Source organism: Anomaloglossus baeobatrachus, chromosome 4 (genome assembly GCF_048569485.1).
Source record: "Anomaloglossus baeobatrachus isolate aAnoBae1 chromosome 4, aAnoBae1.hap1, whole genome shotgun sequence".
NCBI lineage: Eukaryota > Metazoa > Chordata > Amphibia > Anura > Aromobatidae > Anomaloglossus > Anomaloglossus baeobatrachus.
The window spans coordinates 617,365,720-617,379,388 of record NC_134356.1 but is presented as its reverse complement, the minus strand read 5'-3'; the positions used below and the strand labels follow the sequence as shown (position 1 = coordinate 617,379,388).

Sequence of the window (13,669 nt, the reverse complement as noted above, 5' to 3'; positions counted from 1 at the left end):
AAACACAGAATCAGAACAGTAAAGTTGGGTGTCCGTACTGAACATGGACTTTAAATAAATTCAGGTGCTGTACGTATGCCAACCACTCAAGTGTGCTCGGCTACGCTCAGTGCTCGGCCCAGTGCAAGCCACTTCCATTGGGGGTAAAATCTGTTATCTGATGTAGTGTGTACAACAGGGCTGTGGAGTCGGTAAGCCAAACCTTCGACTCCGACTCCGACTCCGACTCCTCAAATTCTCTTGCACCGACTCCGACTCCGGCTCCGACTCCGACTCCGGCTCCGACTCCGACTCCTACATATATTGCTTATAGTTAGGTGAAAAATTTATTGTAGTACATGAATGTGTGTATGTGCACATCAGACATTTAATAATTTTTATGATACAATAATCAAGATATTTGGATAGAACATAAAATATATTTATTGGAATACAACTTTAGAACACAAAAAACTGTAATAAATTGTAAATATGTAATACACTATTTAATATACAGTAGATTACATATATATCTTGTGTGTGTATATACACTATATATATATATATATATATATATATATATATATATATATATATATATATATATATATATATATATATATATATATATATATATAAAACATATTTACAATTTATTAGTTTTTTGTGTTCTAAAGTTGTATTCCAATAAATATTTTATGTTCTATCCAATTATCTTGATTATTGTATCATAAAAACAATTAAATGTCTGATGTTCACATTGTACTACAATAAATGTATCACTTAAATATAAGCATTATACTAAATGTTATTATTTAGTAAAATATTCAGCACATTCTGCATTGCACGACTGTCCCCAATTTATTATATATTTTAGGAGTCGGAGTCGGTGCATTTTATACCGACTCCGACTCCGACTCCGACTCCACCAAAATGAGCTCCGACTCCGACTCCGACTCCACGACTCCGACTCCACAGCCCTGGTGTACAACACAAAAATCCCACCCTCCCCCAGAAGTGTTCTGTATATGGCTGGCTGTACGTAGGTGGAGAGCAAAACTGCCTCATCGGCGAGTCTAAATGGGGTCGAGGTCAAGTCTGGGTCTCGAACAGAACATCTGAAGTCTGGCAGAATCTGATGAACCGAACCTCAACGGATCGCTCATCTCTACTCACCAGCTTTCATTTTTTGTTTCGAATACATCTTTCAGGAGTTTACAAATATCTGGACACAAAAAAATGCATTCCTTCAGTTTTGCTTTGAATAGTCCCTGAAACTTGGTACACAGATCCATAAAAAGTCTCTCCTTTTAGTACAGCTGTCACAAACTGCTTCAGCAGTGCAAGCTTAATGTGGAGTGGTGTCAGGAGAACTTTAGTGGGACCAACTAAAATCTTTACGCAACTATGTAATTGAGTCCAGGTTACAAAGATGTTCTTGTTGGACAAAAAGCATGGGTGGTTTGTGTATCCTGATTTCTGCCCAAGGAGCAAAGACCACTTTTAAATCACCACATATTGACCATCCTTCCTCCTCGTAGTTAAAAGGGATGCTCCACTACAAAGCATAGCGGCCACATCAATGTAAAGTAAAGTAGTGACAAGGCTTTTTCTAAATACCTTCGGTTTTCAATTCTGCCTATGAGTGGCGCTATCGTTGTCCGTTCATCCCAATCACATGACCCGGTCTTCATTAATCTTTGATGCCCGGTGAGGTCAGGTCTACGTCCGAAAGTGGAAGTTGACCCGGCCTCACCTAGGTGGGACCTGGTCTCGGTGAGTGACTGGGCGGTTGGTGGAGTTTCACCGCACATCACAACCCAGTATCGCTCCTGCTTGCGGTGAAGGAGAGAACACGTGAGATGATGGGCTGTGACGTGCGGTGAAACAACACCCACAGCCTAGTCACTCACACAGACCGGGTCCCACCTTTGTGATGTCGGGTCAACTTCCAATTCCAGAAGTTGACGTAATATCACCACACATCAGAAGTCACTGCTGCCCGGTCACATAATTGGGATGAGCAGACAGCGATAGCGCCGCTCACAGGCAGAATTGACAACAGAAGGTATTTAGAAAAAGACTTCTATCATAGCTTTACATCAATGTGGCCACTATACTTTGTAGTGGACTACAAAGTTTCTTGAGACTAAAGGCCGCTTTACACGCAACGTCATCGCTAACTAGATGTCGTTGGGGTCACGGAATTCGTGACGCACATCCGGCCTAGTTAGCGACGTCGTTGCGTGTGAAACACAGGAACGACCGTTAACGATCAAAATTACTTACCTTATCGTTGATGCGTTGTTCCATTCCCAAATATTGTTGCTGCTGCAGGACGCAGGTTGTTCGTCGTTCCTGCGTCAGCACACAATCGCTATGTGTGACACCGCAAGAACGAGGAACAACCTCGTACCTGCAGCCACCCGCAGTGAGGAAGGAAGGTGGTGGGCAGGATGTTCATCCCGCTCATCTCCGCCCCTCCGCTTCTATTGGGCGGTCGCTTATTGACGTCGCTGTGACGCCGAATGGAGGTGGTTCGCCGGCCACAGCGTCGTCGCTAGGCAGGTAAGTATGTGTGACGGGTGTTTGCGATGTTGTGCGCCACGGGCAGCGATTTGCCCGTGACGCACAACCGACGGGGCGGGTACGCTCGCTAGCGATATCGATATCGCAGCGTGTAAAGTGCCCTTAAAGCCTAAATTCTCATAGCCTTCCTTCAAGTGCACAGAATGTCTCACAGGCACTGAAGCCTACTTGCTGCCATTGTGAACTAGCAGCTTTCAGACTTTTTGAGATAAATTAATAAAGGGTCTCCACTCGCTCACATTGTACTCAATGTGAGATTTTTCTATCACCCCAGGAACATCACTGCAATACACTAGAGCACCGTCCTGAGAAGAGTATGGAAGGAATTCCTTTGCCCTCCTTCTGTACCATGGAAAAAAAGTTCCAGGTTCTTTTAGTCTAGAGCCTTAATGTTCTACAAAATGTTTAGTAATGTTGAAGTCTCCGACAATCATTTAATTGGAATTGTGAAAAGAAGACGTGGCTAGTTACGCCTATGGAGTCAGGAAAAAGTGAAAGAAAAAAAAAAAAATCCATCATGTACAGAGTTTAGCAATTGAAAAGTCATTAGATTATTTACTGTTGATCTATTTTACCCTTGCGACCCGTGTAATCAGGCTGGGAAAAAAAAACAAAAAAAAAAAAAAAACAAAAACTCAAGAGTTTGGACTCGACAAATTTACAGCCAAAAAACATGTGCAAATGAAAGACACTCAAAACAATTATCACTCAACAAGAATAGTCGACGAACAAATATCACTCAATGAACTGGTGGTTTATTAGTTTGTGAGGACACAAAAAAGGACCCCAAGGTATACTGCAAGAACCTAAAGGCCTCTCTTATATCAGCTAATGTTAATGTTCATAATTCCACTATCAGGAAGACACTTTATTTGAAAGAGAAGCGTTGTTTGGAAATGTGCTTTTTTTAATGCTGTGGTATCCAAATAAATCATCCGTGAAACACAGTGGTGGTAATATCATGGTTTGGGCCTGTTTAGCTATATCTGACAGGATGGCTTGCAGTAGTTGAATTCTGAATTATGCCAATAAATTCTATTGTTCCAAACGAAAATATCAGGACATCTGTCTGACTTTAAGGCTATGTGCCCACGCTACAGGCTTTATCGCGGATTTGACGCGGATTTTGACGCGGATTTAGCGCGGATTTGCCGAAAATCTGCAGCACAGCTACTCCCCAGCCATTTCAATGGCATTTTGGAAATGCTGTGCCCATGCTGCGGATTTTTCCGCTGCGGATTTTGCCGCGGATTTTGATGCGGAACAAACTGCAGCATGTCAATTGTTTGGTGCGGATTTGGTGCGGATTTTCTGTTTTGAATGGGGAAAAAAAAAAAAAATAAAATCCGCATCAAAATCCGCGGCAAATCCGCGGTAAATCCGCGGGTGCGGATTTGCCGCGAAAGTTGCGGATTTTCAGGCAAAAAAATCCGCAGGGACCTTTTACTGTGGACACATAGCCTAAATCTCAGGAGAATGTGGGTCATGCAGAAAGACGACGCAAACCCACAACTATTTATAATAAAAATGAACTTAAAAGAAAAAGCTTAAAAAGGGAGTTTTCCTACAAACAAAAGTTAATTTTTAAGACCTAGGATATACCTTTATATCCTAGGTCATATGTCCCTTTAATGCGGGCTTACATTAAAAAAAAAAAAAAAAAAAAAAAAAAAAAAGGGACAGCAGGCCCGAAAATGTTAGCTAATCTAGTCAACAGATGTGCAGATAATAGGAGCAGGCACAGGTGGATCGGAGATCCACACGTGCCTGATAACCCCTTAGATCACACTGTCAAACTGACAGCAAAATTTAATGCACTCCAGTGGGGATCACGCCATTCCCCATCTTTTTTGGTGGCCGTGCGACATGATCATGGGGCACTGTTAGGAGGTCATGATGGTGAGGGGGTGAAGGAGGGTCAGCTGATGACCCCTGTCGCTGTCATGACTCATTCCTGAGCATGCCGTTGAAGTGGATGGAAGAAAGAAAGGGTTAGTCTGCGCTGCTGAAGAAGATCACTGAGGATCTATGGAGATCAAATGGGAAAAAAAAAAAAAATCAATAGTGTACATTATTGATTTTGTTCTTGAAGTTATACAGCTCCGAAACACATAGAACAGTAAAATCATATGTTTTAATCTCCATCGATCTTCTGGCAGTGCGGACTAACCCTTTTCTTCCATCTACTTCATCGCCATGTTCATGGGTTCTGTGGCAGCCGTCCTAATGTGGTTTTAGAGGTTGTGTCTTTAAAAACACAACCACACCAGGTTCGTCCACCTAATTAACTCCTCTTGGTACCAGTGGATAAGACACCATTTGCGCCCCCCTTCTTGGTCTTTCAGCTAATTATTTTTGAGAGGTAAAGCACCAAGTATTACAAACAAAATAGGTTTATATTCTGTTTCAAGTCAATGTATGTTAGAAGTATTTTTTTTTATTTACTAAAAATAAAGAAAAAAATCAACCGCAAAGCACACTTCTTACATTCAGCAGTGTCATTTCCCGAGATTTGGGGGCAAAAAAAAAAAAAAAAAATTTATAATCTCTCTGCAGCCACCTGCTTTCAGTAATCAGTGCTGTGCAAGTGGCTTTTACACAGTCACCATTCATTATTCAGTGAGATTGCTGGTAATCATTGTCCGGCATGTGTACGCACAGAGCAGGCTGTCAATCAAGGAGTCAGGAAGGGATTACAGTCACAGAATGTGTAGTGAGCGGTAACTGTTACATTGCTCCAATGACTGGAAAGGAGTGGCTGCAGGGAGAATAAAATTTAACTTTCTCCCTGTAGCTGCTGCTCCAGTGCTTTGCCTAAGGGTATGTGCATATGACATTTTTTATATCAGCGTTTCCCAAACTCCAGTCCTCATGGCCCCCAACAAGTCATGTTTTCAGGATTTCCTTACTATTGAACAGGTGATGGAATAATTTTCCCAAGGCATCACCTGTGCTATATTAAGGAAATCCTGAAAACATGACCTGTTGTGGGTCGTGAGGACTGGAATTTGGGAACCACTGTTTAAGATGATTGAGCATCTGTCGAGTTTATACAGGCGAATTAACTTAGAGAAAATGACAATCGTAGTTTTCCTGAAGCCGCTCCACCAGTACTTTTACCGTAGTACTTGTGACAGCTCCGCCGCCGGCATCATTTACTTGATATTTTCAACACAAAGTGCAGGAGCCGCCCCGTGCAGGAGCCGTCCCGTGCAGGAGCCGTCCCGTGCAGGAGCCGTCCCGTGCAGGAGCCGTCCCGTGCAGGAGCCGTCCCGTGCAGGAGCCGTCCCGTGCAGGAGCCGTCCCGTGCAGGAGCCGGTCACTGATTTTAACCGCTTTAGGTTTTCAAATCCTTTAGTGGTTAAAATACATAACATAAGGAGGAAAATGGGTGCAGCAATGTCGTCTGGTTTGCATTTGTATGCGGTTTAAAATCCCACCTATCTGCAGGTAAATAGCATTTCTGGGCATGAAAGGGTCCTCCCCCCACAAATAAATGTTAAATTTAATTTGCTTGTCATTTTCTACCTTTATGCTCGTGCTCACGATCAGGGTTTACAGCTGTTTAGATGCACGGTGTTTTCGCTGTCTCCAAAACTATGCACTGTACAGTACAAGCACAGTGGATGGGATTTATAGAAATCCCAGGCCCTCTATGCATTTTTGGCCTACCGCAAAAACTGACCTGCGGTGTGGCATTCTCTGAGCCGCAAGCATGTCACCTTATTGCTGCGGCGTCGCAAGCGTTCGCTGTACGGAGAACACAAGCGAGAGAGAGACCACAACTGACCAAGCCCAGATCTCCTGCGGAGAAGACTTGCAATCCCGCAAGTCAGGACCAGCCGTGTGGATGATGCGTCCTACTTCACAAAAGCTGCCATTGGTACTGCGAAGGCGGGCTTTGATCTGCCATGTTCAGGGCAGATTATAGTATTGTAGTGTGCATACGCGGGTGGTTTTTCACGTTCCTCACACCTGCGCATATGCAGGACCGCAATGCTGGCTTGTGTAGATGACGTAGGACACATCGTCAATACTCTGCTGGGTAGAAGGACGGCAATCACTGGAGAGAAGCAACACCCACCAGACCGTACCGCCCCTTAGGTGAGCATTATAAAAGTGATTTTTACGTTATACCCAGCGGACTGGGCTCTTATATACAGTATTCTGGTGACAGATTCCCTTTAAAAACGAACAGCACAAATTATACGGATCTATCTGAAGGCACACATTCAATACTAAAGGCATGACACCACTAGGAGATACTCACCAAATGTGCAGGCGACGGCGACCTGGCATCCTTCAATCCGGCAGTACTGGGTGCATCTAGTAGAGGCCATTTCATCTGCAAATACTGTAGAAGAAAAATATATTATATATTTTAATTTACTTTTTAATGTAAAACCTATCCAGGCACAGAGTATATAAAAGTTGTGCAGCTGAACATTCACAATAGGTGTAATTGTCCTGAAGGCCATCTAGATGGCGCCATTTTAGCAGACTATATAGGAAAAAGTTGCTGGAAAATCTTAAAATATCAAGGCGGCAGTGGTCAATGCAGACGCCCACATGCACAACAACTACTGTATACATTAAAATAGTCTGAACTGAGGCAAACATGGACCCAAGAATAGCAGGAAGCTGTAGGCATTGCTTGTGCCCAAGTGGAGAACTATGGGGTACAGTCCCATAGACGTATATGGGTGCCTTACAACCTCCAGAAGTGTAACATCACCGTAGTCGCGAGCCTTTAATCATCAGCATTAAAATAAAGAATAAAACATAAGTCATAGGTTTCCTAAAGAGATCATGACGCCTGGGAATACCTCAGACCCCACATTTGATTACCATGTGCTCGGTATAAGTGCCATGACATCAGCCACGGTTTCCCGGGGAGGAGGTAATCATAAACACATTATACAGGTTTTACCCAATTTCCAATTAACCATATAATGACAAAGCGGCTCATACTGCTATGGACTAAAGGCTACTTTACACACTGCGATATCGGTCCCGATATCGCTAGTGTGCGTACCCGCCCCCATCTGTTGCGCGACATGGGCATATCGCTGCCCGTGCCGCACAACATCGCCCAGAGCCGTCACACATACTTACCTGTCCGGCGACGTCGCTGTGACCGGCGAACCGCCTCCTTTCTAAGGGGGCGGTCCGTGCGGCGTCACAGCGACGTCACTGAACCGCCGCCCAATCGCAGCGGAGGGGCGGAGATGAGCGGGACGTAACATCCCGCCCACCTCCTTCCTTCCGCATAGCGGCCGGGAGGCAGGTAGGGAGACGTTCCTCGCTCCTGCGGCGTCACACGCAGCGATGTGTGATGCCGCAGGAACGAGGAACAACCTCGTTACTGCTGAAGTAACGATTTTTGGGAATTAGGACCCGTGTAGCCGATTAGCGATAAATCACGCTTTTGCGACGATTTTACATCGCTGAACGCTGTTACACAAAGCTATATCGCTAACGATTGCGGAAGTGCGTCACCAAAACCGTGACCCCAACGACAAAATTCGGGCGATATCGCAGTGTGTAAAGCCCGCTTAAGTTTAGGGGGGGGGGCCGAAATTTTTCATAAGAGGGAAAAAAATAAAATAAATGTCTTCTTGTCAAATAGGGAAAAAAATGAGGCAATGATAGAGTCCATTTGTCAAATTAGCTGACTGTAAAGCTCAGAGTGTATGGAGGAAATCTGACCCGTCCTCCCACAGATGCTCCAGTGCTGGGGAGGATTTAGGGATTTGGTGTAGGGCAGGGGGGCAGCAGGAAACTGCCGGCATGGGCAGATATAAATCCTGGAGGATCCCGGGAATGTTTACACGGGAGAAAGAAAACTGGGGCAGTAAAACCAACAGAAAGCAAGACAAGGTCCAGCTGTGAGATTCCACTTCATCCTAAGTGACTGGAGACCTTGTTCTCCTCACAGCAGCCATCACATTACAGCCGCCTTCCAGCACAAGCTGAAGAAACTTTATTACCCTTTCCATGCTGGAACCTAGAAAACAAAAACAAAAAAAAAAAGGCCCCATGCTTGTTGAGCACTAGGCACTCAGAGCGCCCCCACTCTGGAGACTGCGGTGTGGGTGTTTTGGGGGAAGGGGTGAGGGTTCTGCAGGCCTGTGGAGTGACTGGAATCCAGCAGGAAATGTCCTTATTGTTCCCGATGACAATTTCCAGAACTCCAGCAGACAAATGGCATTGTAGCCCCTCAACAGACCCCCTCTGACATCCCCCCCCCCAATCCTTTTACTAAAAACAGATTTCCAATTTTAAACCCTCTTCCATACAGACAGATAAGCAAATATCTCCATAAAGCGAGGGGCTAAAAAAGCCTAATGGAACAGTTCCTGTGATAAAGAAGTAGTCGTCCTTGTTGCCTCGTTATCGTTGAGGCGGCCATGTCTGGAAATACTTCGGAGTACAATAAGGCATTCACACCTCGTCTGCCGAGAATATCGGCGATTGTGGGGCCACAGCGGGTCCATTGTGGTCACATTGCACAATTTCATTTATGGACGATTTAATGAAAGGGACCCATTACTTTCCTCTTTCCCAGTAATTCGGGAGTCCTCTGGGCAGTTCCAGAGAATCAAGAGTCATTTTTTCCCATTTTGCCCCTTGACACCCTGGCCTTCTGACTTCTGTAAGCAAGAAGAAGTCCTGTGCATGCGCCGTTCACTTGTACATGCTAAGTATGCATAGTGAGTGACCTGGCATACGTTCCAGATCCCACAGAGAGTAGGTCGTGCCCTCCATGGCGTCATCTGGCCATCGCGCATGATCTAAATCCCAAGGTGATTCACGTGGTACACTTGCTTGCCGTAAAAACCATGGGATCAGCTCCTTGGCAATCTCAGGGCAACACTCCAGCGTAAGTTTGCACAAGAAAATGGCGCATGTGCAGGATTTAGGCGAAAACAGGGAAGAGGTTAAAATCAGGGAGATAAGGTCATCAATGACAATAACAACATGACTCCTAGGCATGTCACAGTGACTCCAAGTAAGCAATATACAAACTCCGTGCGGTTTTTGATTTTCTGTATAATACTGAACTTGTGTTACGAGGTCATGTTAACGTGAACCTGTCAAGTGCATATGCATCCATAACCACAAGCAGTTCTGGGTCCATGTTGCTAAATCCTGCCTTAGGCTATGTGCGCACTAGAAATGTGAAGTTTCTCAAGAAAATTTCTTGAAAAACTTCTGGGAGTGAAAGATTTCCGGACCTCCGGAAAAAATCCGCACCAAATCCGCATGCGGATTTGACGCGGATTTGCCGCGATTTGCCCGCGGGTGGTTCCCTGCGGATTTTTGCAGGCTGTACTGCCGAAATCCGCAGGGTACCTGCGGAAATAATGGACATGTTCATTTTCTCAAGAAAGTTTCTCGAGAAATTCTTCAAGGAAATTTCTTGAGAAAAATCCGCACAGCTTTTTTTTTTACCATAGAATTTGCTGGGAAATGTCTGCACAAAGATTGCAGACATTTCTCAAGAAATTTCCGCGGCAAATCCGCGGGTAAATCGGTCTAGTGCGCACAGAGCCTAACCGTCCTGTATCTAGTAGCATAGATAAAGAGATCTTTAGAAAAAGTATTAATAAAGATCCTTTATGATATGCTAATGAGTGCAGGGACTAGTCACAAGGGCGTTAGTTTCTACGTTCATTCCGCCCTCTTAGTACACCCCTGTGGGTGTGCTAACATGCCAACATGCTATTCAATGCAGCTCCATCAGCGGTGACGCGCATACTGGTGTCCGCTGTCACCGCTGATCTGAAGGACAGGCACTTCAAGCGCAGTATGAAGACGGGTGTACACGTCCCGGCTTTAGAGAAGTATAGTGCAAATGATTAGAAATTTCGAGCATTCAGATCAGCGGTGACTGTGGACAGAGGTACATGCCTTACCGCTGATAAGGCTGCATTGAATAGCATGTTAGCATGTTATTATGCCCACAGGGGTGTGCTAAGAGGGTGCAATGAGCGCTGGGATCATTAGCATATCATAAAGGATCTTTAGAAATACTTTTGCTAAAAATCTATCTATCTATCTATGCTAGTGTATACAGGGATGGTTAGGCAGGGATTAGCAATATGTACCCAGAACTGCTCATGGTTCTGGGTGCATATTGCACCTGACAGGTTCCCTTTAAGTACACTATTTGAAAACCCTTACAGCAGTGCTCTCCAACCTTTGACTAATAGGGCATGATGGGAGTTGTAGTATTGGAATAGCTAAAGAGCAACATATGGGGAGAACACTGCACTAGAGCATCACAGTGTTATGGAAAAATCTGCCAATAGGTCCTGAAACCATCACCAGGTCTAAAGTGTTCAGTTTTTTGGTTTTTTTTGTGAGATTGGCCATAACTTTCTAGAGCTATGGGCCTTTATATTTAGTACCAGTTGCAGTGGTCTTTACAATAGGGTAATTATACAGTGCAGCCTGAAGAGACCCCCAGAGAATTTTACAACAAAAATTATATAATCTAATATATAAAGCAGAGTATGAGTATGTATGTGAGTATGTGAGTATGTATGTATGTCCGCTAAAAGAATCTGCACAGTCGCATTTACAATCACGAAATTTTTCACTGACACCCCATGTGACTCAGGGAATGTCAGACTAGGTTTTGATGGGAAAATGTAACCCCACGCTTTACAGTTACTCTAGAAAAAACACCTTCCTCTATTAAAGTCAATGGAGCTGCGAGCTATTGCAGCTGCGAGGCTTGTATTAATGTCGGATTGCGACCGATGGCTTTGTGTTGCATCCGCCGCGCGGCGGATCAGTCATAGAACGACTGACCGCTGGCCAGAAAGAACCCAGAATGTAACTTTTTTTGGAGCGGAACAAACAAACAAACACACACACACACACAATGGGTGTGCCAAACAAACAAATCACAGCGGATCGGTACAAAAACTGACGCACAGCGTATGTAACGGACGCAACGGATCACTTTTTTCACAGGATTCCTGTTAACGGAATCCTGTGAAATAACACATCCGTAGTGTCAGTTGACATCTAAAAAACGACAGATCAGTCGTTCAGTCGCAACAACAGACCTGGCGGAACCAAACAACGCAAGTGTGAATGTAGCCTTAGGCTAGTTTCACACTTCCGTTGAACGGCATCCGTTGCTATCCGCCGCCCTGAGGAATTCCGGTAACCGTTGCAGGAAACCGTTTGATTCCTCATAGACTTCTATTAGCTACGGATAGCAACGGATAGTCTTGCGTTGCATCAGTCAGCCGACGCTGCGTTGCATCCGCCTTGTGGATGGAATGCTGCATGTAGTGGTTTTTTGCGCTTGGCGGAGCGGCAAAAAAAAAAAAAAACGCAACCTGCAGGATTCCGCCGGCGTCAGTTTTTATAATGGATGTCTATGGTGGCGGATTCCGTTAGAATCCGTCATTTGACGTATTCCGTTAACGCAACCGTCTTTACACAACTGCGCATGCCCAGATGTGTACAGTGAAGGAAAAAAAACCTATAACAGATTGTATCATTTTGCACGATCCGTTGTGCCACTATATGCAAAGCATCAGCCGGTGCATCCGTCACACAACGCAATGCAACGGATGCCGTTCAATGCAAGTGTGAAACTAGCCTAAATTGCATCCAACCGTGGCAGAAGAGCCAACATGTTTCGGGGACACACATAGCAGAGCTGACTGGGTCGTCTTAGGTAACTACTATGGATTCATGCATTTTCCTTATGACTATACTTTGTCCTAGGAAAGAAACTTTTACTAAAGGTAAAGTGCCTTTATTTTCAATATACTGCATAAAGGCTTTGTTACACTTCTACTATATTCCTTCAATGAAGTGGGATTACCATATAGTGCAACTTATTTATATATTTTTTCCTCTTTACATAGGCTACAAACTTTCCGCAGTCCTAACGGCGAGTTTTCACAAGTAACCAAGTTGGCTTTGCAGCGCTCCTAGGCACTGACCTGAAAGTAATGCATGTAACTTAATGAGAGCCACAAGAATCTGTCCAGTGTGCCAAAAAATGCAAGCGGCGCAAACTTGTGTCCCACGTAGAAACCGTGTAAATATTAAGTGAAACCGCAAACAACGCTCTATACATTTGCACTTTTCCCGTGCACCGGTGGATATTTGCACACAGGAACCAGCAGTGCTCTGCGCATAAACAGACACAGCCATACAGACAGGAACATGCAGACAGATTTCTTAATGCCGAATTGTTTTCTTTGCTATAGCCTGCAGGAATGCTTCCCTCCCACCCTCCCCCTCCATCCCCGGCTCTGCCCGCCTCCTCACCCCCACCCCCATCGGTGGCACAGTCTCCCAGTCACTGCTGCCCTGGGGATGTTTACTTTGGCTGGGCTTAGACCTATAGCTGTGGAAAAAGGAGAGAGTGAGGGAGACTCAGGGAGGGGATGTAGTTACACAAAGCTGCTATATGCTGCTAAGTCTTCCTAAAAGTTGTTGTATGTGTACTCCCTAGACGAAGGCCTTACCAAAGCCGGACGCAGAACGAAAGTCGTCCCGTGTCGCAGTCCCCATAGAAATCGTAACCTCAGCACATCAGACTCTCCCCTACCGTGGAAAGCTTTAAGAGGAACCTCAAGACCCACCTCTTCCAACAAGCCTACAACCTACAATAGCCCTCAGTCCAGTAGACCACTGCGCAACCAGCTCTGTCCTCACCTATTGTACCATCCATCACCCATTCCCTGTAGACTGAGCCCTTGCGGGCAGGGTCCTCTTCTCCTATACCGGTCTGTTTTGTACTGTTAATGATTGTTGTACGTATACCCCATTTCACTTGTAAACGCCAGGGAATAAATGGCATAATAATAATATTATTATTAACAATAAACTTTACCAACTTCAGAAGCGACCACTGGGAAGGACCTTTCATAATAGGCTGGGCAAACCCGAAGAAGTCACCTTACAGGTTAACAGGTTGGCCATTTAGTAGACTAACGGGAATAAACCCTAGTGGCCAAAATTGGTGAGGCAGGTCTCAGAAGTGAAGGTTTGAGGTTGCCCGCTTAGGTTTTCACCCATTATCTAGTATTTCAGATGTAGCTTCCTGGTATTTGTTAAAATG

General features: G+C 44.8%; 1 protein-coding gene across 2 annotated transcripts in view; it reads right to left on the bottom strand.

Annotated features, from left to right (window-relative positions):
• TCF7L1 (transcription factor 7 like 1) overlaps positions 1-13,669 on the bottom strand; it is a 93,350-nt gene that overhangs the window by 27,073 nt on the left and 52,608 nt on the right. The window contains exon 4 of one of the 2 annotated variants that reach the window (XM_075346255.1): positions 6,839-6,922. The exons of the other annotated variant lie outside the window; for it this stretch is intronic. Coding sequence (XP_075202370.1) covers positions 6,839-6,922 — 84 coding nt within the window. The remainder of the gene's footprint in view (positions 1-6,838; positions 6,923-13,669) is intronic. 2 annotated transcript variants of the gene reach the window in all.